Source organism: Diplotaxodon limnothrissa, linkage group LG11 (assembly GCF_057381915.1).
Source record: "Diplotaxodon limnothrissa isolate DT_005_m linkage group LG11, D_limnothrissa_male_GT1.1, whole genome shotgun sequence".
NCBI classification, from domain to species: domain Eukaryota; kingdom Metazoa; phylum Chordata; class Actinopteri; order Cichliformes; family Cichlidae; genus Diplotaxodon; species Diplotaxodon limnothrissa.
In genome coordinates, this window is record NC_140606.1 from 39678739 (window position 1) to 39705047 (window position 26309).

At 52.2% G+C, this 26309-nt stretch overlaps 1 protein-coding gene across 1 annotated transcript; it reads right to left on the reverse strand.

Annotated features, from left to right (window-relative positions):
- Positions 1–1848: 1848 nt before the first annotated feature.
- dennd4b (DENN/MADD domain containing 4B) lies at positions 1849–25417 on the reverse strand. The gene is made up of 29 exons (XM_085366747.1): positions 25331–25417; positions 15562–15915; positions 14607–14862; positions 14448–14517; positions 13998–14167; positions 13554–13795; positions 13326–13392; positions 12529–12587; positions 12298–12442; positions 11869–12044; positions 11469–11569; positions 11168–11383; positions 10916–11061; positions 10704–10837; positions 10293–10407; positions 8766–8972; positions 8412–8540; positions 8145–8289; positions 7874–8029; positions 7559–7787; positions 7175–7475; positions 6861–6965; positions 6603–6778; positions 6290–6446; positions 5971–6210; positions 5545–5641; positions 5294–5459; positions 5110–5168; positions 1849–4293 (listed from the first exon to the last, which is right to left on the reverse strand). Exons 2-29 carry the CDS (start codon positions 15894–15896, stop codon positions 4148–4150), a joined length of 4545 nt encoding a protein of 1514 aa, XP_085222873.1. The 5' UTR covers positions 15897–15915; positions 25331–25417; the 3' UTR covers positions 1849–4147.
- Between the last annotated feature and the right edge of the window lie 892 nt (positions 25418–26309).

Here is a 26309-nt window from a genome sequence, read left to right on the forward strand (position 1 = left end):
TAACATTTACAGCTCCAAGACAAAAGCAGACGTCTCAGTGTTCGCACGTTTCACCGATTACACCGTCCTCGCGCCGTTTGCAGGTTTTTATTATGGAACCCGCAAACGGCGCGCGGGTTATTAACCTGGATGTAACGCACCTGACTCCTGCGGCGCTCCGGGCCTCCCAGCAGGCCTCTCGGCTCCTCAGTGCTCCTCCCGGCCGGATCCCGTCAGCCCCGCGGGCCTCATACTGGACTCAGCGCTGGGGGTTCAACCACAAAGATTTACCTGCTCACACTGCGATGCTGAGAAAGCACGAGCGCCGTACGTCCGAGAAAATCACACGCATACACATCCGGTCATACCTTTCAAAATAAAGCCTACAAATCCTAGTGTTTGAAATGAAACCGTTATATCAGCACCATGTCAGGGGAAATGAACAGGGAGCGAGCATACACTGGACGCTTTTTTGTGGATATCTGGATATCATGTAACGCAATTTTAACACATTTATCTTTGTTTGAAAAGTTTTGTCCTTTACTGGAAATTTCAAAACCCAACTATGCTTTTATTTTGTCGGGAATACTGTGCGAGTTCCGTTGCGGATTAAATGAACTGCATTAATTTGCCCCTTGCCCTCCATTGTGTGCCTTTATTTATTCCTGCACAGTTGGCTTGGAGCAAAATGACAATAAAAATAAAATAAATTATATTCTGTTCTATTCTTAAATTGTATCCGGTTGTTCAGTCTGACGTCACTAGCAGTGTCTGGGTCTAAACTCTGCTGCAGGTCCATATATCAAACGATCACTATGGCATTACTGAGAGTTGAAAAACTGTCTAAAGTCTTTCATCTTTAATAAAATGATCAGCGTTCTGCTCTACCAGGTGTAACAATTGAGTTTAACATCCAGGCATCCATGAAAACGGAATTTATGACATTTAACGGAGTTAGAAGTTAGAAGCTAGCGAGCTAACTTCCTGCTATCTAAATACAATATAGCATGTCCTGACTGCGGGGTTTTGGAAACAAATTCAAACGTACAGCTCTGTTATCACTTCCAGCATAAATGAAGACAGAAAACTAAACAGCAGTGACGTTTGTAGGGTTACTGAAGTTGGGCTAGCTGCTATATAATGATGTGCTACGTGACCGCTAGCGACATAGCTATGTTAGCATAATATAAACAAGCTAACTTTTTTTCCACTCGATGAAAGTTAACGTGAGTGTTCTCGGTGGTCAGGAACAAATGTAATCGCATGGCAGGATGCTGTAAAAGGACCAAACTTCAACCAGGAGAACAACTGAGATAATCCATCCACAATACGAGGTTAGTCATTCATATACTGCTGCATGGGCTGGGCTGTAGTTACATCCTAAGGTTTTAAAAACTGAGCTTAAATAAATGATTAGCGGTAATAAAAGCCGAGGGAGGTCAACAGTGATCACTGACTGTTTTAGGAGCTTTTTGAGATCAAATAGAAGAAAATACATAACATTAAACATGTTAACAACACAAAAGCCATATTAAACGCAGACTACTTTAGACCCGGAAGTAGGATTCGTCGCGTCATCACTGAACAACCGGATTAAGGCTGAAAGTTGGCATTTGGGGCGTGGCCTCTTTGACTGACAGGCGGCGGCTCCATCCGCTAGCTTCACCTGCACTCTGAGCTTTTGACTTTTTAATAACGTCATGTGACGATGCTGTGAGGTTACGGACGTCGGAGCTCCAGTTCAAAGAGAGATTCGCTAAAATGCTAACGTGGAAGTTTCACAGCGGTGAAGTCCAGCAGCCCGCACCAGCTGTGAAATATCACACCAAAATAATCATAAATTTAATGTATTTGCAAACTCTGCTCACTTTTATTTGTTTTCTTAAAAAACATTTACAACTGAAATCACGAGCATTTATAAATTACAACAGCAAACACAATATCAGTTTAAATGCGCCCGCCTGAGCCGGCTCTAACCACAGGCGGTCAAGCTGGCTGGTTACAGACTCAAACGAGTTTAACCACAGCTTGAAGTTCACGCCTGGCTCCGGGGCGCTCAGCTGCAGCAGGAACTATTTCACTGATGACGCAATCATCAGCGTGAGCGTGCTTTAGTCTCATAACACGTTACAGTGCCCCCCCCTGTAAACCAAAAACTCACATTTATTCAGCCATCTGTCCCCCGCATGCTTCTGCAAGCTGTCCAATCAGAGGAAAGCTGGCAGCTTAAGAGACAGTAGCCAAAGCAGAGGGTGACTGAGGGGCTGAGCCCTGACACAGGAGGATTATTCTGAACTGTGAATCATGCAAAGCTGCTCCATGACACTAAAAATATGAAGCTGGAAATATCAGTGAGAAGTCGCCGGTTTGATTCCTGCTGCTGCTGAGACGCCCTAGAGCAAACTGTTAGCTTTGTGGGTCAGCTGACAGACCAGACGTGAACGGGCATCAGGTCACAAACTGAGCATCTGGTTCAGGACAATCACACACGACCCAACAAAAACATCAGCCGTGCAGCAAACGTGGCCTCAAAAGGAAATATGAAGTTTTTTGTTTTTTAATATTTAAAAAAAACTAACAAAAGATCTGCAGAGGCTCCACCCACTGCTTATCTGAACAACCAATGAGCTCTCAGATCAGGTAAGGTGTGTTACCCAGAATGCCGTGGGCACAGTGATGCGGCACTCCTGACTCCTGCTGCTCAAAATAAGCAGGGGTGCTATTTTTGACAGAAACCACACCAAGCTACTCAGAGCAGAGAACAGGAAGTCAGAAACAAGCCACCTTTCAAAATAAAAGACCCCATGCAAGGCTAAATGCTCCAGGTACAACTAGAAGACCCTCAGAGACGTGACGGAGCGAGTCAGGATTCAAATCATCTGGACCTGCGGATTCCTCGGTCAGGGTAGCTGCTGGTGCTCGCAGGGCGGACCGTAAGGAGAAGGCGACGCCTTCAAGGGAAACTTGTCTGTAAATTGGATCGTTTATTTCCTCTGACCTCGCTTGTCCCAAACCAGACGCTCTGAGCTGAAACCAGCGAAGCTTCCGAGCATCAACACATGACAGCGTGCATTAAATCGTCCTCTTTCCTCTTCAGCCTTAACGCTGAGTCGCTGAGCTCCATCAAAAAGCTCTGCTCTGCATTCTGCCGCTGAAACAACCTGTTTATTACACCCTCTGCTTTATTAGAGCCATAAATATCTACACTTTGTTATAATACAGATTTCACATCACACAGCACTTCCCGAATGAGTGCGTCGGGCCTCCAGGTGAGTCTCCAGGTCCAAACAGAGGGGAACTTCCTGTACTGCCATCTGGATTCTAACAGGAAATAGTTCGAGCTTCATCGTGGAGGTCAGGCAGCGGGCGGTGGATGAGAGGATTACAGCCGTGTGTGGGGGAGGTTACTCTACTCGTTATGATCGGTGATCTTTGTCGCCGGTCGGGTTTTACAGGTGACCGCTGTTGTACTTAGCTTGCTAACTCGCTCTCCGAGACTTTCACTCCGCCTCCGTGGAAGCTCGTGTCAGGTCACCTGCTTCAGTCGTGCTTCGCTGATGTGCACCAGCACCACAAAGCTGCAGAGGGAATCCAGCGGTGACTGGAGGATGTGAGAGGTTTGGGTTTTTTGCCATTTCCTGTGTCCTAACCTTGGCCTCTGTGGTCACATGGAAAGACTCAAACTGCAGCTTCATTGTGACAGGCCGACCATCTTCTGGACGACTCCCAGCACAACGAGTCGTTCAAAAACACTAATAAAAAACGTCTGAAAGTCCTTCTCGACCACGCTTTAAAAACAAACTGTGAGGCTCGCCCGTGACCATGCAGTGCATCTTTAAATCAGGCAGCCCGGCCCGAGCTTCTAACCAGCCCTCGCCTTCGACGCTGCACCAATCACGGCTCAGAGTGCTGCTGAGAGAAGTGCGTTCCTTTTGTCTCCTGCTGCCGGATCTACTTTCAGGATCGTTGATGGAGCCGTAGAGCGTCTGGATTCACACCGACGAGGCAAAAGAAGGACAGGACAGGAAGGAGTGCGGCACTCCGACCTCCACCTGGAGGCAGCAGAGAGGTGAAGAACACGAGCAGGTGAAGGCAGCGGGGATCCAAAGGCTCGCCGTTTTCCCTTCGCAGGGATGAACGAGCGCGGGGGACGTCACCAGGACCCGTTTCAGCATTCGAGAGGCGGGTGGAAGCTGCGTCTGCAGTCGATGGCCTTCGGGCTGGGAGGCTGTGCTCGCTTCTTCCGCAGCTCCTCCCGACCCAGAGTACCGCTGAGCCGAGAGTACGCCGTCTTGTACTTCTTATCGAACGCCGCTGTAAGAGAGAGAGGAGGAGGAGTTACCATCGAACAGCTGACCTCAAAGATGTCGAAGGTTAAAATCTGCGAGTCTGTGACTGAACTACAGACCACACCCATGTAAAGGAACAGCCGTCAAAGTCGTGTGCTTCCTGATTTAACACTGTTTGACCAGTTACTCTGTTCTGCTGGGAGCAGTCTCCACGCAGCATGAACACGTCTGCTGATGGTGCCGTGAGGAGCTCAGCAGTCATACTGCAGAGTGACACGACAGGAGGATGGACCTGAGCGATCTTCGAGCCCTGCAGGGCCTCACGGTTTGGCTCTTACTCCCTGAGTGTCTTAAAGACATAAAGGCCCGGACGGCCGCTAACTTTCTGCTTCTTCATTCAGATCAAACTGAGGTTATTGTACTCTTGTTGCTTTTTATATTATTGTACGATCTACTGTACAATATAAAGCGCCTTGAGGCGACTGTTGTTGTGATTTGGCGCTGTATGAATAAAGTTAAATTGATTGTGTGGCGATCATCTGAAACCAGGCTCCACCTCCTGATGACATGTTAGGAGATTAAATGGTGGACTCCAAGAGTTCGCACCATCAATTTAGTGATGGGTGGGTGGATGCATGTATTGGTGGATGGATGAGTGGATTGGGTGGATGGACGGGCGGGCAGCCTCGACCTTTGACCTCCAAAATCTAAACATTTCTTCCTTTGGTCCATGTCTGTAATTTATTCACAGACATCAGCTTCACAGGAAACGCCCACAAACACGAATGCAGAACATACTAATAATAATAATGCTAGCTGCTAGCCTGTGGCGTGTTCTTACCGACGTGATCTTTGCCCATGGCTGCCAGCGTGAGGAAGAGGAACTCTCTGTACAGACTCCTGCCAGACAGAAAACACAAAATTCACATCTCACCGCATCAAAGTAAAACCTCAGCTGAACGTTTTTCAGGTCGTCTCGCTGCTGCCCGTCTCCGTTTCACAAACTTCTGCGCCTGCCGGCTCACCTCTGGATCCTGGGGGTTCCCGGCTGTTTGGCCAGCGTGTCCAGGAAGAGCGTGACGGCCTTGTGCACCTCATTCATGCCCACCCACCGCAGCACCTCCTCCAGGAAGGACAGGGTGAACGGGTGGTTGTGCCTCCGCCAGCTGTAGCTTCTCATCAGGACGCCACCTGTTGGAAGGAAAGAAGGATGGCGGCTTAAATGCTTAAATGTTAAAAAGTCAACAACTCAACAATAAACGTGTGTTCATCTCACTGTGGATCCTCCAGAGGACGTAGAGGGGGGGCCACTGGTCTGTGTCGGGGGTCAGGGTGTCCCACAGGAGTCTCACTCTCACTGCCGAGTTCTCCGACTGGGAAACACAAACGACGAGAGTCAGCCAGGCGTCATCTAACCGATAACATGCCTGCTGTGAGGTCACCGCGGCGTGAGCTCAGGTTTTATTGGGATGTCACTGATTAGCAGGTGTCCTGTACAGTCTGTCGATGCAGACAAAAAAGCCACGCTGCTGGTGGACGTGATGCCAAAGTGCAGGCTTCAAATTCAACATCGAACCCCAGCCGGCACACAGCACCGAGCCGACCCCACATTCACCACAGTCGACCTCATTTTGCCCTTTTTGTTTTTCTCTCCTCTTGGACACGCCCACCTGGCTGCCATAACTTCGCCTAACTGTGTTACCTGTGTGAACTGGCTGACCAGCGGTGAGGCTCGGACCAGCTGCAGCAGGTTGTTGGGCAGGCCGAGGCGCTGGAAGTACCACACCAGGTTCCAGAAGATGATGGAGTGGTTGTCCAGGAACTGAGGCTGGGCCAGGACCGCCTCGCCTTCGTTCTCCAGCAGACTCTCCAGCTCCTTCCTCAGAACCAGAGGGCTCAGGTAGGCCACGGTCACCTGGGGAACGCCGCCCACTGACGAACCCTGATGGAGGGGGTGGAGTCTGTGAGTGAGACGTCCGGTGAGGATGATGTGTGAGAGAAACGGCTTTGCGGAGCATTACCGTGGTGGTCCTGCTGGTCTCGGAGTAGCTGCTGGTCTCGGAGCTGGAGTCCTCGCTCAGCCCGTTACACTGGGGTCGCACGGACGCCTCGTGACCACTGGGGGGCCTCACGGCACTCTCCACCTCGTCCTCCAGGTTCCAGTTGCAGCGGTCCGCACTGACAAGGCAAAGAAAAGTCAGCTCCGGAAAGGAAACACCTGTCAATGCGGCATAAACGATCTATGCTTCTGGAGTTTGACCACCAGCAGCCGTCCGTCCTGCAGGAACACCTCTGGTTACCTTAGGCCACAGCAACGTGCTAAACCAGCTGTACCTGCTGACGGGTCCAAGGTCACAGATCTCGGCGTTCAGGAAGGGAACAAAGGAGGAGCCGCAGAACGGGCAGGAGGAGTTCAGGTTGGAGTCGTCCGATGTCCAGCCCGCCATGATCTCCTCGTCGTAAACCAGCGAGTTGCAGCTACGACAAAGCGAGCAGCTGGACATCAACACCTGGACACACGGGGGGAGGGGCTCAGGTTAACCGACGGGACCAGTCCAGTTGCTGCAGCGTTCCTAAACACGCTCCATTTACCTCTATTCCCACCCCCTCCTGATTGGCGTCCCAGGACCGGCGTAGAGGATACGCAGGACTCGGCACATCCATCAAGTCGAGGTCGCTTCCTACAGACAGCGAGCTCTGAGAAGACAGGAAGTAGATTAGTGACAGAGAGTCTGTTAACACCTGCGAGGAGCAAAAACAAGGAACACTTTAATACTGGAATGTGTGCAGACGATGCTCACGAACCAACACAGACTTCCATCAACAGCAGCAAACAGCTGCAGGCTCACATCACACACCTCCGAGCAACGATCTGACACGAGCAAACGCGAAGACGCCGCCGTTACCTCTGATGTGGCGTTGACCAGCTTCTCCTTTGCTTTTAGGAGAGTTTCGGCCACTTGACCTTTCCTCGACGGCCTCTGGTCCGACACTCTTCGTCCAATCACTCCTCCTCCCGCTCCTCCCCCTCCTCCCGGGCGCCGGTCGCCCACGCTGGCGGCTCGTCGCACGGACACTCGGTGTTTGGTCGGCGTGAGGAGTTGCTGCAGTTTGCCCGCCAGTCCTCCTCGGCTCGGGGAGGAGACGTTGTTGTAGTTCTCATCGACAGCTTTGTTCCTGCCGGACGAGCCCTGCACGTCGGCAGGTCTGAGGATCAAACACGCACACGGGTGAAGAAACGTCCAATCAGAGGCCAGAATCGATGTCAGACAGGTGAAGGTGAAACTGACCGTCTGTCTGCCTCAGCGGGCAAGTCCAGCTCCGAGTCGGCCGACTCCACGCACTCTTTGTAGAAGCTGGAGAGGCAGACCTGACTCCGCTGAACCAGAGCTCCACCGGAGGGCGCTGGAGGCGGCGTGGACGTGTCCCGCCGTCCCAGCGGGGGTTTACGGGAGACGGCGTCTGCGCAGCCATTGGCCCCCGCCTCACGGAGGACGGACTTCTTACCCGGTTTGACCTCTGTGGGGCAGAAAGGAGAATTAGTGAGACGATGATGTCACAGAGGAAGAGGAGGACGCGGCGAAGCTGAGCAGGCCGCCTCTTACTGTCGCTCGCCATCTTCATGCTGCTCAGACTGTTGCTCTTCACCAGCGGGCCAGTCAGAGACTCGTGACTCGAGCTTTCACTCAGACCGCTCCAACTGGACTGACGAATCAGAGAGGAGTGGGGGCGGGGCCTTCGGTCAAACTCCGCCGCCGTTTCTGTAACCAAACGTATAAATGAAAGGTCAGGGCTACTTCCTGCGTAATGGTGGGGTCAGCCATCAACGCTCCCCGCCGTCTGAAAATTAAAATCATAAACTTAAAGATGTCTGACCTCCACGCGAACCCACGGAGCCGCTCTTCTGCCGCCGTTTGATTGGCTGTCTGAACTGGGCCACAGCCAGCAGGACGTTCCTCAGCTTGGCCCAGCGGAGACGCCCGCCCTGATTGGTCGACGGCCACTTGCTCTCCAGCACCGCCTGAGGAGAGAGAACGGCGTCAGCGAGGACGTTCAGAGTTCACGCCGTAACATCAGGAAAACACCTGAACAGGTGACGCGCACCGTCCTCGCCACGTCACTGTGTGTCTGTGCGTGTGTGACCTTGTTGTAGTATCCGTAGGTGATGGTGTTCGGTGTGATTCCCGCCTTCTTCATCTCCAGCAGGACTCTGACGGCGAGGACTGGCTGCCCAAACTGACCACACAGCTGCATCAGGATCCGGTAACACACCTGCGCGCGCGCGCACGCACACACACACACACACACACACACACACACACAGCGTAACCTGGTGCTCATATCATCATATTCGAGTCCTCCGTGTCAGCACTCGGGGCTCCAACGATCTGCGAGTTTGTCACAGCTGAAACTCGGGTGGATTTTTCTAAACGTCTCAGGTCAACAAGTCAAATAAACATGTCACAGCAGCGACCTTTGACCCCGTCTGAGCCTCACCTCATCCGGCAGCACCACCTTGCGGTTCTCCATGTGTTTGAGGACGTCGTAGGCTGTGTGCAGGGCGCGGACCTTGGCGGTCTCCGCACGGACGAAGGTGGGCAGGTAGATGAACCAGAGGCCGTAGCAGTGACCCAGCAGGCACTTGGACCACATGTCCGGCACTGCCGAGTACTTCTGGGCCCATTTCTGAGCCAACTTGATCTCCTGGAGGGAGGAGGAGGAGGAGGAGGAGGAGGTCAGAGCAGGTGTTCAGCGTCTGAATCATGACTTTAAAATAGTAGAGCTTTTATTTTGAAAGAGCCATTTCTCTGTAATAAACTCTCTTTTCCAAAGATGAGTGATTCCTCCATCAGATATTTATTTTTTTATCCCTTTGTTGTTTCAGCAACATTACATTTAAAAACTGTACTTTTGAGTTAAAATATATATTTATAATTTTAATAAATGACAAATTAAAAAGGCATGAACATTTTTTTGTATTGAAAAAATATCGAACCGTGAATTTTGTGTATCGTTGCAGCCCTACTAAATACAGCTGTAAATGTTGGTGATCGACCTGCAGAGAGCACGTGCAAAGAAAACAGGACGGGGTCCCGAGACAGAACCCTGTGGAGCTCCAGATCAGAACACGGTCCCGAGTCTGTTGCAGGGTTTACAGAGTGGAAGCCTGCACTGGTCTCCGACCAGCAGAATCAGGATCCCTTCCTCTGCTCCCAGCACCGACGCCAGCCTACAAACCTGTGACAGTTTGACCTGAGTCATAATCTCAGACTTTAAACTCACAGCACTCAGAGTCCAGCTGAGGATCGGACGCATTATTGAATGTTAGCGGTCTAACAGCTGACCGGCGTCGCAGCAGCACGCTGCTCTTATGCAGCTCTTTGCGCACAGAGTGTCAGCACTTCCAGGAGCATCGCTCACAGGAACCAATCACAGCTCTGATATTATGACTATTAGTTTAATCAGGATGCCTGTCGTCTGTGTTTGCAGAGCGTCCAGTGAGTTAGCTCGACGACAGCAGAGAGCGGGCTGAGGCTAGGCGTGGAGCCTCAAGTGGACATGGGAGGAACTGCAGGCTGTGACGGTTTTCAGCGAGCAGTAGAAATGAGATTCACTCCCACTGATGAAACTGCAGCTCTCCTGCAGGAGGAGCTTTAACAGCACTGCTGCGATGTGTACTTGACTAAATCCTCCCAGCATGCTCTCCTCCTGCTCAGATCAGAAAACACCGTCTGTGCCGCTCTCAGTCACGCCGTCTGTGGCCTCTGCATGTTTAATGAGTGCTGAAATATTGATACCAGTTCATTAAATTACAATGATGAATGGACGCCTGTTAAAGCTCCTCCTCTCGCCTCCACTCTGAGGGAAACTGGGTCACAGCTAGCTTCAGCTCAGAGGACGGGAGGAAACCTCCACGCGCGGCGCTCCCCTGAACGCATCGCTGCTCCCGTCGGAGCGTGCTCTGTACACACGAATGAACACAACACGGGACCAGATCATTTCTGCTCAGTATCTTTGTCTTACCTGTTTGGTGCGGCGGGGGGCGGGGCTACTGGGAGCGCTGCCCTTGGCTGGGACGCGGAGTTGGTCCTGGGGCTGGTCGAAGAGCTCTAGTTTGAGGGTGGGGAAGGTCTCGTAACTGGACAGGTGAGAGGGAAACAAGTGTGAGCAGGTGGTACGGCTGACGTGGCTCCTCCTCCCCGAGAGGACGCCATTCAGTCTGTTTGCACGCAGCAAATAAAAACGTGTTTAATGAAAAGTGTTGAAACGGTCTGTTCACATCGAGACGCTACGTGATGGCAGAAGGATGGAAGCTCATTGGCTAACATACAGAAGGAAACGGGTCACCTGGGTTAACATCCTGACCATCCTCCCACCTCCACAGCAAACAAGCCACCCCACCCATTTCCATGGCCCCTGAGGGCGGAGCTGTACCTGTAGAGGGCGGGGCACTCAGACCCATCAAGTTCCTGCGGTTCCTCGGGAGGCATGATGAAGACGGTGTGCTCGCCGCTGTGCGTCTCGTCCAGATCGATCAGCCTCACCTCCTCCGGCTTCTCCACGTCCACCTGCTTAGCAAGAGAACACCAATCAAAACCTTAGCTGGGCGCTAGCCGAGCAACGCGAGAAAGCATCGCCGCTCTGACCTTCTGCACGCACTCGTCGAAGAACTCGAGGCAGGCGTGGCGGTCGCTGACGAACGAGCACTCCTCGATGAACTGGGTGAACATCTGCGTCTTGGTCAGCTGGGTGTAAAACTTCTGCTGCGTTCGATCGCGAGACTTCAGGAAACCTGCGGCACAAAGAGGAAGAGGCGCAGCTTCACTCACAGCGTGTGCATCACACGCCCCGATTCACAGCTCTGCACACAAAAGCCGCCAACGTTACGAAGGGCGCACCCTGCAGGTTGAACAGGGAGCTGCAGTCGGTGGTGGTGTCGGACGGCGCCTGCGTGATGGGCAGCAGGAAGGCTCTGTAGCCTCGCAGCAGGCAGCTCATGAAGCGCAGGAAGGCCTCCTGGATCTCCAGCTCCAGCTGCTTCTGACGCCTGTAGATTTGGTCGTAGTCGGTCAGCAGGAACTCCAGCGTCGCCTCCTCCTGGCCGGGAGTGCAAACTGCAGCCACAAGAAGTGAGAGTCACTAAATGACGCAACCCTGTTTACACACTGGTTCATGTGTTCAGCCGTTGCAGTCGCTCACTCTTCTCCAGCGTCTTGTGGAGGTTGGTGAGGACGTTGAACAGCATCTTGCCGTGTTTCCTGGGTAACGAACGCCATGACAGTGGCTTCTTGTCATCTGACCTGAAACGAGGAAGAGGAGGAGGAAAGTTTTCTCCAATGAAGATAATGCTGAAACATCAAATGCTGCAGTTCCTCTGACGTCCAGCAGAGGCAGCAGAGAGGCAGCCCCATAGACTCCCGTGTTAAAACTATTCAGCAGAAATAAACATGTTTACAGCCGGATACACAAACTGTTTGGTTCCTGTGGATAATCAAAGATTATCAGAGCAGATGCAGGAAGAAGACTGCTGAAGATACGAATAAAGGGAGCTTTTTAACCATCTATCCTGGGCTCGGTGCACAGGTGGCGTCAGACTCACTGGAAGATGGTGTTGGCGTCCAGGTCAACACACACCACATCGGTGGGGGGGTCGTGCAGGTCGAAGTAGCTGGAGTGGACGCCCACGATGAAGGGCATCGGTGCCAGCAACACGTCTGCCATCTGCAGCGGGCACAGAGGGATGTAGGGACAGAGCCAGCGGAGCGGGAACGTCATCTGGACACAGAAACCGGAGTTACAAACTTCCAGGACAGATTCAGGCCTGTCTGCAAACCATGAACCTGCTGACGGGATCACAAGGAAAGATTTATCCTCCCGCCCGGAACAAACTCTAGATTTGCTTTGGATTCAGTGTTTTCAATCCGTGGCTCAGGGGCCAGCGGGGGCCCTCATTTTAATTGGCCCACGAGAATAAAGATGAAGCATTGGGACTTTTGTCATTTGGAATGAGGGCGTGTGCGCGTCTTACGGAGACGAGGGCCTCGCTGACGGAGGTGAGGACGTCAGGTCGGAGCGAGTGCAGCAGCAGCTTGTGTTCAGTGAGGACGGCGAGCAGCAGCGTGCAGGCGTTTTCTGGGCCGAGGTTCTGCAGCAGCTTCAGGAAGCTCGCGCCACTATCGTAAACACACAGGGGTCAAAGGTCAAACACAGGCGTGACGGTAAAGGTACTGTGGTTCGTCTGGATAAAGCTGGCACTCACCTGAGCGGGAGCGGCGAGGAGACAGGCTGGCAGAGCAGCAGGTTGTCGTACGGCGAGAGCTGCGAACACACACAGCTGGCATCAGTACACACACACACACACACACCATCTTCTCAAGAACTAAAAGGATCTTTGAACCGAGTACCAGACAAAGAAGGATTATTCTGAACTGTGACTCATGCAAAGCCGCACTGGTAAAGTCCAGGAATAAACGAGCGACTGTGACGTGATTAATCCAAATCAAGTAAAATCACACGTGAAGCCCTCACTGATCATCACCCAGGTTTGTTTCTTGTTAAAAATCATGATTTCAGGATGAGAGTGATTCATGGAGAGGCTCTGAGTGGGCGCCGTTACCCGGTTTGTTCTGCAAACAGATCGCCTCCTACGTCCTGTCAGGAGGGAGCAAAGAATAAAGTCACAGCGTTTTCGTCCATCTACGTGTTTCATCAGAAAAACACGATCCGATCTACAAAGTGAGGATAATTACACAACGTCAGTCACGTTTGATCTCAGTTTTATTGACACCGTCCATCAGAGGGAAAACTTGGCAACTGTGGGGAGGAAGAGCTGCCACAGGAAGCAGTCACACAAACAACACATTTGTCCACCGTGCAGCGTCGAGGCGCTCTGCAGGAAGAAATCTAATGCAAATGCAATGACCTGGAGGACAAACACTTCCTGCTCCAGCTCACACAAACCTGCGTCAGGTTTGTTGTATCAGTGCGGAACAACATGACAGCGCTGTGAACTTTCAGAAGGCGAAACATTTGCACGGTCGGTTCGTTGGGTCTTACCTGAACGAGGATTCGAGGACGCTGCGGGGAAGGAAACGGGACGTTGTGCATGAAGCTGGAGATGTGTCTGCAGGAGGGGAACAAAAAAAAACAGGAAACGGACATCAGCACACATCGCTTCTGTGCACAGATCATACGTGATAACGTGTTTTTAATCAGCTGGCAGGCGTTTATCGGTCAGAGGCCGGTGTGAAGGCCTCTGACCGAGAGAGAAGACGGTTCACGGACTTCTCGATCGGCAGCACGTGGGGCCCGGAGATGGAGTATCTGTAGACGAAGGTGAGGAACTTCTGGAAGACGGTGAAGAAGGGCCAGTGAGAGAGGACGCAGATGCTCTTCTTCACCTGCAGGCTGCGGTTGGTGATGGGCCGCCGGTCGACGACGCTCAGCAGACCGAGGCGGATGCTCTGCCGCTCCGACAGCAGCTCTCTGCAGAACGACTCGTAAAACTGGATGGCGGCGCCGTAAACCTGCAGGGACGAAGCAAAGATGGAGACGTAACAGCGGTTCATGCTCGAGTTAGGAGCTAGTTTATGGTTCAGAGGTCGGACTGAAAGACGACCTCGCTGCTCTGTGTAACAATGGTTTAAAGCATCAAAGTTGTAACTGCACAGTAAACAACACAACGGATCACCTCCACCCGCTGATCATCTGTGGTTCCAGCTAACCCACCTTGTCCCCGGAGGCGGAGGTGAGGACGAAGGTGGAGAAGACGGGCAGCTGGTACTTGGTGTTCTGAGGCCAGCTCTCCACGGTGACGCCCATCGGCAGGCAGAAGACCGGCACCGACTCGGGCAGAGGAAACGAGTCCAGGTCCTCCTCCGGGTAGCGGCTGATCAGATCTGCGGGCAGCGATACTCTGATTACTCCAGCACAGATCCTGCGATACTCTGATTACTCCAGCACAGATCCTGACTTTTCCTGTTGGCTTTATTGCGACCCTTAGTTCTGGTTTTCCACTGGGAGCGTACTGGGAGCTCCATATGATGAAAACCATCACCCATGTGAGCAGCTGGGAGCTGTGCTGCACAGACTGGGGGAACCTCCCCGTGTCTCTGCAGCGTTTCTAACTCTCGCCTCCTGCAGGAGGCTGAAAACACACGGGGTCACGCGGGTACTCACCGGCCTCGAACACCAGGGCGTTGGCTGTAGCCACGGCTCTCTTGTAGCACACGTGCAGTGCTGGGCCCCACTGCAGACACACAAACAGCGACAGGGTCAGTGACGCAGCACTCACAGGGGGCTCAAACCCCTGAAACACCCCCGCCTCCCCGCACTCACCATGCCCGTGTTCAGGTTCTTGTCGACTCTGCAGAAGGTGTGCGGCGCCACCTCGCCCTTGCTGGGCAGCAGCAGGGCGATGTCGGTGACGCCCAGCGTGTGGAGGCCCTGCGAGTCCGGAGCCCGGCGGTACGTCAGGAAGACCCGATGAGCCGTGGGGGCGCCGCCCGCGCTCAGGCTCGCCGAGCGGCTGTACGGCGTGGTTTCAATAACGTACCAGCCCTGCTTCAGCTGCTCCTTCCCCTCGTACAGAACCCTGCAGACAGGGCAGTGCATCAGAGCGCCTCCATCGGTCGCACCATCAGTGCGATGATCGCTAACCACAGCCTGAACCGCCGCAGGGAGGAACGCTGCTCACACCTTTTCTCACCCTCTCCCTCCCTCACCCCAACCAGGCCCTCAGACGACTGTCCTTCCTGTTTAAACACAGTTCTTCCTCCCCACTGTCACCTATCCTGCTAACAGGAGGCGGACAAGGCTGGGTTCCCTCCGAGGTTGGAGGTCTGTCCAAACCTGCAGCTCCACCTAATCTGAAAGGACTAAGCTCGTTATTTCCCAACACTGAGTGTAAACTAACGAGGCGAGCACGACGGCCTGCCCACTGTGTTACATAATCCTGTGGATGACATAACCTCGGCTTTAATAAGCACCGCACGAGCCAGAGACCCTGCAGCTGCATCAGAGCCTCGCACGCTCCAGCTGTTACTGACAGACACCACGAAACGAGCGCTGGATGAAAAAGAATAACGAGGATTTCTTATTGATATACAGCTGACGCAAAATAAAACACGTCGAATGTTTTTAACGTTAAATTCTCACGAAGAAAACGTTTTTTCATTCAGCTTCAACTCTGAATCGACAAAATCAGTCGGCTCTCAGGTGGAAATCGTGCCGGCACCAGTCTGAGGATTTAAACACATCACAGCTCATAACCACAAACGTGTGTGCGTCTCACCCCAGGTCCAGGATGGGCGGCTTGTCCCGCCCTCGGCGGTAACACAGGTACAGGTGCGGGTTGTTGATGAGGCCGGCGCTCAGCTCGGCCGAGTGTCCGCCCAGCGTCTTCTCGATGCAGGTGAAGCCCTCGGGAACGTCCTCCCCGAGCCCCCGGGCGATCACCACCAGGTCCGTCACGGGCTCTGCCGCCCGGCCCGTCGAGGAAGAAGGCGAGGACGTCGTCGAGGAGGCGGCGGCCTTCCCATCCTCGTCCAGGGGCCTCCACGGCCCCGCGGGGTCCAGGCCAGCCACTACAAAGTAGTCCACCAGCTGGGGACATTTCTCCTCGGTCATGCCTCCTGTCGATCCTCCACTGCAGGACAGAGAGCACAGGTCACCACAGCAGGCGGGCTGCAAAGCAGCTTGCAGATGAACAGCAGCAGAAAATACAGTCAGTCACACCAAATACATTACTGCAAACGTGACATCACCAGCAGGCGTGGCCCAACGCCGGTATTTACACCAACTCTGATATGCTCCAGGGTAATAGATTACTTTTTCAAATAGTTAGATTATTACTGGACCTTGAATCTGACACACACTGGAGGTCGGGACGATGACTCGCAGCCCCGAATCAACCAATCAGAGAGCAGCAGAGAGGCTGCTGTGTGGATCCGCCCTGACGGAGCGTGACGGTAAACACCGACGCTGATTCTGCTACGACGTGCGATTAAACTGAAGAGTGTGTGTGTGTGTGTGTGTGTGTGTGTGTGTGTTTCAAATCAGTCTTCTCTAACTGTAAACTCTCCTCTGATTGGCTGTGGAGCCTCTCACTGATGTTTTCACGTCATCTCGACACATCACTGCTCATTCAGATCAGACAGGAAGTGAACGGACAGGAAGTGAACGGACAGGAAGTGAACAGACCATCAAATCCAAATAAACAATAATCAGAAAATTAATCTGCTAAAAAGAAAAAACAAACAAATGACAGGAAAACGTGAAATAAAAACTTTTTACTGATTCTGCTGATGTCCCTAATGTTCACGTTACACTGCTGTGATTAGCTGGTTGCTAGGCAACCTGAAGACATCTCCATCAGCGGGCACAGCCGTGTGCCGAGTTTGGTTAGTATCGATTTAAAAGGCACATGATCACATGACCGCCGTGCGAAGGTAAACAATCATTTGATATTAACATCAAACATGAATTACAGACCAGCTGAGCGCTGCGTTCGGGAAACCCGGGAAACTCCAGCGTGAGCGACGGCGTTCGGACAAACTCCGATCACAGCTTTAAGTTTAAAACGAGCGTTTTTCAGTCGCGCTCCACCTCAGCATAAACGCTCAGCGTCTCCGTTTCACCTGAGAATATCAGAGCGACTCTTCTTCATGGTTTATTGATGACACGGCCGCTTCCTCAGCTCAGACGCGATTTAAACTTTTACAGCTTATGTCAGCAGACGTCCAAACAGCTGCTTTCCTTCCTGTTCTGTGAGGAGGAGATATTCAGTCGCGCAGGGCGGCGCCGCGCTCGTCGCTGTCATCGCAAGGTGAAAGTGAGAGGGACCAGTTGAAGAGGAAGTTCAGCAATCGGAGGGTCAGAGGTCAGCTGGCAAACAGGAAGCGGACAGGCGACCTGCTTCCTGTTCATCAATGACGTCACGCAGCGAGGTGATAAAACACGGCGTTATCTCTTTAACACAAACCTGCTGTCCGTCGTCACCGAGCACACCTCCACCCCCTCAGCAGTTTGCACATCCACACACGACACCGCCCACCGAGGAGTTTCCATCCCAGCATCAGAGACGGACCCGCCTACAGGAGCTCGCCAGACCAGTTTAAACCGGCCTGAAACTGGTCCAAAACCAAGGTCCAAGATGAATCAGACCCCAAATGAGCCCATCCCAACCCAGAGTAAAACCAAACCAGCCTCCATGAGCACAATCCCAGTTTGTCACCAGGTTCTGTGTAAGAGTCAGAAAAGCCTCAGCTGGACCTGAGCTGATCTAAAAGCAGAATAAGAAAAGGAGAAACTGAGCTGTAGTGAGTCACAGTCAGCTGCTGTGGTAAACACTAAAATACTTCATCCTGTGCAGATACGACACAACTTCCCCCGGTGACAAAATAACCGTTTAGTAGGAAAGGAAAACCCCCGAACACCGTTACCTGACACCTTCAGACCAAGACCAGGCCCGGCCCACGCGGTGAGCCTGAAACACGAGTTTAACATCAAACATGAAACAAACCCACTCAGCTCCGTGACACAGGAACGTGCATGGGCTGAAAGTCCAAACCAACACTGAGCCAGTCTGCACCAGTTCATAAACCCAGTCTGCACCAGGTGAACACGGGCTCGGGTGCGGAGCTCGAGCAGCAGCTGATTCACAGGTAGAATCTGCTCGTGTCGCCTGCTGTCTGCACACACCTGAGGGGTCCGACCTGGTTAAATAAAATGTGACATCAGAAGGCGCGCCCTGGTCTTGAAATCAAACGCACCAGCCTGTGTTTGCTGAGTTATCACAGACATTTCAGCTGAAACAGCTGCTTTCATCAGTCAGTTCCCTTTTTAATATGCAACAGTGGAAACGCACACACACACACACACACACACACACACACACACAGACACACACACACACACACAGACACACACACAGACACACACACACAGACACACACACACGCACACACACACGCACACACACACGCACACACGCACACACACACACGCACACAGACACACACACAGACACACACACGCACACACACACACACACACACACGCACACACACACAGACACACGCACACACACACACACACACGCACACACACACACACACACACACACACACACACACAGACACACACACACACGCACACAGACACACACACAGACACACACAGACACACACACTGGAAATCCCAGAGACGGGTTAGATTTCCTCACAGACCAGCATCAAACACTCAAACCTTTAAAACCCCGCCCTTGCCAAGCGTGAGGGGCAACCACACACTCTGACCTCTGACCTCCGGAACACAGACATCACCCGCTGGTTTAAGTCACTCCTGAGGTCCTGCTTTTTACATTTGAGCTTTTCGTCTCCAGCAGTTTGGACAAAAGGGTGGAGCAAACTCCTCTCATCAAACCAGAGCTCCGCCTCTCTGGGCTCGCCTAGCCCGTTGTCATTAAAACGCACCAAACGGCACAAACACGGTGGGGCTGTCGGTGTCGGGCCTCCCTCTGCAGCAGTCTGACCTCTGACCCTTTAAACAGTTTCAACAAACTGTTCGAGCGCAGCAGGAAGTGAAGCACCTAAGAGGAAGTGAAACGGTTAATAATAATCCCGATCGCAGCTGAAACCGGAACCTCTCCTCCGCTGCGAGCGGCGGTTTGTCTCGCACACCTGAAGAAGCGCCTGGTTTTCTCACGCTCCCTGACGCTGGTTAGAGGTCAGCGCTGCGATGATACGGCGTGAGGGAAAGTAACACAGGTGTGTAACGAGGTCACCAAAGTACATGAAACTATGTACTACAAACGTGGAACCATGAGCAGGAGGTCACCTGACCTACAGGTACAGCCAATCACCTGCCTCCATCTGCTCCTATCCCAGCATCGTCCTGCGCCGCACAGACATCTGCACCTGTGCAAACCAAACATCAGCTGATCACCTGTCACACCTGACTCAGGTGATGTGAGCCACATGTCAGGTGTGTTGTTTGGGCCAAACGCCTGAGCTGTCGATGCCTGACTCCGCCCAGGTGAGGCTCAGGTGTGCTGTTCTGTTCGAACCCAGAGGTTACCCTCACTGCATGTGTGTGAGCGTGAGTGTGTGAGAGGAGTGTCTGAGCTCTGCTCGGGTCTCTAGCTTCCACAGACTGCACGCTTCACTTCCTGCTGAGCGACGCATCGATCACCAAACCGACCAATCTGGCAGCTCCGGCGGGACCGTGCCGAGGTGCCGAGCTAAGACGACGGCGAGGTTTTACTGACCACGAGCGCGACGAAGCCTAACACACGAACAAACACAAACGGGCTCTTACTGCGATCGTGGATCGGTCCGTGCGTCCAGGCTGACGAGCTGTCAGTCACACGCCTCGCTCGCTGCAGCGCGTTAGAGCGAGCGGCTGCCACAGGAAGTGAGCGGTGCAGCGAGGGAGAAAAATAGAGCTTTCATTTCCAGTGTGAGCGCGAGCGGCGAGGCAGGAAGGTGTGAAAGCAGCGCTGTTTCCCCCGAAGTAGAGGTGACAGCAAACAGGAAGTGGGTGTGTCTGTGTGTGTGTGTGTGTGTGTGTGTGCGTGCGTGCGTGCGTGTGTGTGCCCGGTCCTCACACGTTTGAAGACATTTTTGAGGCTCAAAATGTGGTTTTAGTGTCAGGGTGACCATTAGGTTTACGTTCAGGGTCAGGCGTTCATTCATGGTTAGGGTTCGCAGCTAGGAAACCATTATGTCAATGAAGGTCCTCACTAAGATAGCTGAACGGGGTTGTGTGTGTGTGTGTTAACTGGTAACTGGTACTAGCCACTGGGGGCGGGGTTTGTTGAATCACAGCGCCTCTGTGTCTCCCGGGGCGTCACGCTGCAGTCACTCACTGGCATCAGCAGCCTCAGTGACGTCACTGTCACATGACTGCCTGCGGCTGCGGTCACTCGCTCACATTTTCCCATCAGGCTCTGGGTGTTACGAAGGTGCTTCACTTCTTACCAGGTACATCACCATGGTAACCAATGCCGCACACCTTCGAGATTAGAGATCGACAGGTAAGAAACCATCACCTGCTGACCAATCAGATCTCAGGAAAAGGGCGTGAGCCCAGGAAGAGTCGTGTGTTTGCGTGAGCGTCGGTGACGAGAACACTATTGTTATTGGTCTGTTAGGACGAGCATGTGACCCTGTGTCCAATCAGGAAGCGTCCAGTCCCAGTCTGGCATTTTATTTTTTATTTCCTGTCAGACCATTAAACTTCCCCCCGTCCACCGCTCCGAGGCCGCGGCGCCCGTTACCTAACGTTAGTCATACCGAACGCCGCAGAGAGCAGACCGAGGGAACCGTACGAGCATGCTCAGTAGTTCACCTCCACACCGTAAACACATTTAACCCGGATAAAACCCCGACCTTTAACCCTGACCGTCGGTGATCAGCTGGGCTGATGTGCACCTGAACCACGCCCACTCAAGTTTTACTTGGATGCTTTCTGCACCCTCGAAAAATGTCAGGTGATTACTCAGCGGCACAAAACCACAGAGCGTGCATCAGAGGTTAACGAGCACGCTGCCTGAGCAGCTTACTGGGACCGCCCTCAGAACCACCCAGAACCTCTGATGTGTGCGTGAGATTCGCTGAGGCACAGGTGAGGTCATCGGGTCATCAGGTGGTTTCACGGGGACACAGTGAAGGACGCACTTCTGATCCTGCTCCACACTTCTGGAGCTTCAGGGATGTGCAGCTTTCTGAAGAACAACCTCAGTGAAGCCGACCGGCATCATCATCATCGTGATGTCACTGAGTGCCTGTCACTCCAACTGCACCGGCCTTCTTCTTCTGTGGTCTCTTTAAAACAAACACTAAAACTCTTCATTACGGCCGCCTGAGCTCAGCAGCTCTCAGCTCCTTCAGAGCCCCACAGCGCAGCCGCCGTCGCTCAGAATCCACAGCAGCAAAGTTATTCAGTCCATAATTAAATGAATTCTTCGATCTGATGACAGCAGGGAGCTGAAATTTCCCAGAACTCTGTCTGTTACTCTGAGTCGCCTTCACTCCGTGTGACTGAAGCTGCTCTCGTATCCCAACCCGTCCTCGGCCCTCGGAGCTTAGAATCCCCCAGCAAGCCGAGCTATTTAAAGCATCGTGACAAAGGCCCGGGACGGTCAGCGACGCTCCGGCTGCTCCTTAAACTCTGACCGGCATCCAGAATATTCCTCACACAGACAGCACGGAAGGAGGTCCAGATACACGAGGCTAAATTTAGTCTGTCCACAGAGCGCCGGAGCTCCGAGGACACACTGCCAGCTTCCAAAATTAAGTCACATGATGATGATGCAGCAACCGTGACGAAGAAGAACAACCGAGACACACAAACAGGCAGCAGGACGAAGCTTCGGCGTCTGCTTCAGTCACACCTCAGACCACAGCTCCTGGTCCCATATAGGACGATGATGTCATCACGGATAACAGTGATGACATCAGGAAACACCAATGACAGCACAGGAAATAAAACGCTATTCATCACAGTGTCTGCTGCTTACAAACAGTCATCAGATCATGTTGTTATTGTTAGTGTCATATTTGTCAGGTGAGTCCAGGTGAGCACCTGAACCGGAGGATAAACATGGAGGACACGAGAGAGCAGCAGGAGACAGGAATGGATTACAGAGGACATCCTGAAACAGGATCTGTGTGTGTGTCTGTGTGTGTCTGTGTGTGTGTTTTAGTGTTGAAGGTTTGGAGGCTCAGCAATAAACTGAAGGACAAACAGAGCAGCTGACGCACCTGTGCACAGGTGAGCCGCTAGAATAAAAACTGAAGAGCACGAAACTAACAGCTGACCGTCACCAAGCAGCAAACCTGCGCTTCCTCCGAGCCAGCAGTCAGACTTCCTGTCTGCCCTAAAACAGGAAGTTATACCAGCCCAAAACAAATATGCTACCCTTTCAAAATAAAACCACAGATTCAAAACACGACAGCTGCAGGCAAACACCGAGTGTGCGGTGTGATCGTCCTGACTGAGCGACTCCTGCATGGTTCAACAGACTAAAAATGACCTTTGACCTCTGTTTGGTGATGCTGTAGGTCGCTGGTTCGATCCCGTCTACTCCACATATGGGGCAGCAAGCTAATCCACGGGAGCGTGCAGCGTGCGCGTTGGGCAGGAACTGCGCCTTGTAGAGCAACACAAGAATCAGACCAATCAGGCGTTTTCCTCAACAACACGCACGCTGTGTCTTCTGCATGTTGTTGTTCCAACATGGCTGACACCCACCTCCCCACCGAGGTCAGAGGTCATTTCTCAGACTCTGCTCTAAAAGGCCACACTAAATCGATCTCAAGTTCACTCGTGTTATTCTAAAGGAAAAAGGAAAAAACTCTGGACGTCGGCCAACATGGCAGAGCACGCTCAGACCGCTGAATCCATGACAACACGCACAGCTAACGGGTCAGAGGTCAAAGTTCAGCTTCCCCCTTCTGAGTCCACTTCAGTCACAGGAAGTCATCTTGCACTGACTGTGGATCAATCCACTGCTGAAAATAGTCCCTGCAGACTTCAGCTTCAGGAAACCTCCGAGGCCTTTTTACAAACGAGGACGTGTGGCGACCGTTCAAAAACACTTCCATCACAGGAGGACAGAGGTCAGAGGTCAGCCCGACCAGTCCCGTTACATAACTGTCAGCTCACGCCCCGCAGCAACGTTCGGGACATGAAACCGTCCAAATGGAGGCTGAGTCGTTGCGTAATGTCCTGGAAACAGAGTCGCTCACGCGTCCCAGTTCAGCGCGGAGGCAGTGAACGCATCACAGGAAGAATGCTGAGCCCCAAGTCTGCAGACGCGGCGTTCCAGTTTATGCTCCAGTCGGCTCGTAACGCTCCCATCCCACCACATTCTGCACCCCTAAAACCACCCAGTGCTAAAACCAGCACTAACCAGTCCTCATGCACAAACCACTAAAACTAAACCAGCTCCTGACCGGGTCTCAGAGTCGACCCACAAATTCAGTCCATCACTATTTACAGTTAGTCAGGTCAAAGGTCATCCAGGTGGTACACCGAAGGTCAGATTATGAAGATGAATGTGATGAATGTGACCACGCCCCCTGAGCAGCAGGTCTCATTTCTAACACGAGACAGGAGCGTGTCAGCAAAAAAACCACAGACGTCCAATCAGGAGCAGGGATAGCTCAGTAGGTAAAGTGGTCGCCCCATGATCGGAAGGTCGGCGGTTCGAATCCACTTAACGGCTACCCTGAGGTACCGTCCCTACACACTGCTCCCCGGGCGCCTGCTTAGTGGGCTGCCCACTGCTTCACTGAGTGAATGGGTCAAATGCAGAGAAAAACAAGTAATTTCCCCATGGGGATCAATAAAGTATCCATTATTATTATTTAAATAACTGCTACGAGGCCACGCCCTCTGATGACATCACACAGTCTGGGCGGTTTTCAGCCTTCAGGTGTGCAGCAGGTATGTTATCAGCGTCTGACACGCTCCTGTTCTTTGTGATCCGTCACATGACCGCGGCTTCGCTCTGCAGCTACAAATTCTTTGCAAGAAGCGACACGTCCTGCGGGCGTCTCAGGTTTCCTCGCCGCCACAGCTTTGCTGCGTTTACCTGTTCTAGTCACACGGACCAATCACATCCAAGCCAGGCCTCAGGAAGGAAGTCATGTGACTTGCATGAAGCTGGTTTCACATCAGAATTATTAACATTTCATTTTCAGTTCGAGTTATTTTGAGTTCTTTTTTATATTTTATTGAATTTTAAATACATTTATTTTTTATTTCCTCGATTGTTGCTGCTCGTGTTCACTTTTCCTCCTTTGTTAATCGCTGACCTGCCGTACAATGAAAATATGAATCTATTGATTGCTGTTTGTATCAGCAGCAAACTGATCGATCGGTATTGATCAGTTTTAATAATAATAATAAATAATAATGGATTGCATTTATATAGCGCTGTACAATCCCACTGTTCACTCACTCTCACATTCATACACTGGTGGAGGCAGCTACAGCTGCAGCCACAGCTGCCCTGGGGCACACTGACAGAGGCGAGGCTGCCACATCGCGCCATCGGCCCCTCTGACCACCACCAGTAGGCGGCAGGTGAAGCGTGTTGCCCAAGGACGCAACGACCGAGACTGTCCGAGCCGGGGCTCGAACCGGCAACCAGATGATCAGATGATCGAGCTCACCGTGCTGATTTCTGATTTGTCCGTTTTAATAATCTGATGATTTCGTTCTCCATGAAAGCAAACCTACAACACAGACAGGGACAAATTAAAGGAAAAAGAACGGGAAGGTGAGCTTGGCTCTGACTGAGGAGGAAGGAGCCTCCGTGGATTTCACCTGAGCTCAGGCTTTGTGGTTGCAGGTTAGAGGGCCCTGTCTACCTTCAAGAGTTTGAGGATGATGGTGGAGCTCAGTGCTGGAGGAGTGATGCAGAAGAGAAAGCAGCAGCAGCTTCCTTCATGCAGGCTTTTCCTTTAATTTGTCCCCCGCTGAACATGACTCGTAGGTGCAACAAGGAGACAGACAGGTGTGCAGACAGGTGCTGGTGCTGGGGGGACATCAGCTGCGGGACATCCAAAACCTCCTCCACAACATCCCAGCGGGGTTCCATTATCGGACAGGGCTCTGCACGCGTCACTTCCACGCTTCAATAAACAGGTTCGAGACTGAAGAACGGTGAAAACCACCACATAGCTCCGGGTTAGGCCTTCTCTGAGCCCGCGGACCGACGCTGGCCGCCGCCGGAGCGCCGAGCGGCCCCAGCTGGACGCGGGTTCCATTATCGGACGGAGAATGGCCGCCTGGGTGCGCTCGTTTTTGAGTCCCGTTCTGCGCGTTTACCGCAACGCGACCCGCTTTCGCGAACAGCGGGATCACGGCGAGCCCACCGAGGCCCGCTGGAGCACGGTTCCGTTCCTCCCGGTTCGCACACCGGGCAGCTGTAGATGTTGACATTAAACGCGGTTCCGTTAAGCTAGTCCCACCCGCAGCTAGCGCGGCGGTCGCTCCGAGTCGCGCGTGAAACACGGCCCGTTCTCCTCGGCCCCTCCGGTCCCCGGTACCTGTGTGTCGGTGCTGGTTGTTCCCGCGGCGGGCTCTACGGTCCATGATCAGGTCATTCTCTCACATGTGACGTCCATGTTTGTCCGTCTGCTCCGACGAGCCGCAGCAGGCAAGCAGCCAATTGGCGTCAACAGCGCCGACAGCTTCCGGTAAACCCTTTCAAAATAAAATCATTTTAAACGGCCCTCAACCACAACAACAAAATTCCACAGTCTCGTTATTTCGCCATATTAATTAACACAATCGTTACATTTGATATGGTCTAATGTTATTATATATTAAAGCTAACACAGCGAGACAACCAGTCACTCTCACACCTGTGGGCGAGAACCCACGCAGACTCGACACAGACTTCCTGTGAGACACCCCCCACCCGAGTAACCAGGTAAACATATCTCTCTCAAGGGTTCATAAATATACTTATATAATAATACTCTGAAAATTCAAAAGGTATGTTCTGAATAAAATAACATCAGAATATATTTCCGTTTTTCATATTCAAGTAAACAAAATGGTGTTTTGATCCTTATTAATACAAAATTAAGCTTCGTGTTGCTGAAAAATATAATGATAAAGAAGCTTTAATCAGTGGGGTCCGAGTGGCTTTGTGTGATTTCTATGCACCTAATAAAGAAGAGCCAGATTTTTTTCACAGAATTAACAAGATGTGTGATCGTGAGGGGCAGGTAATACTGGCCGGAGATAATCAATAAGAACAAACCCAGGGACAGAGAGGCTATTCGATTACTGATGGAGGGTCTTTGCCTAGTGGACATTTGGAGGTTAGTTAATCCTAGTTCAAGGGAATATACATTTTACTCCAATTGTCATAAAAAGTATTCAAGGTTAGATTTCGCCATAATATCAAAGTCTTTGGTCGATTCAGTTGTCGACTGTGAGATTGGTGCCATTGCCGTTAGTGATCATAGAGGTGCAAATGGATTTAAACACAGACAGAACAAAGACGGGTCTCTGGAG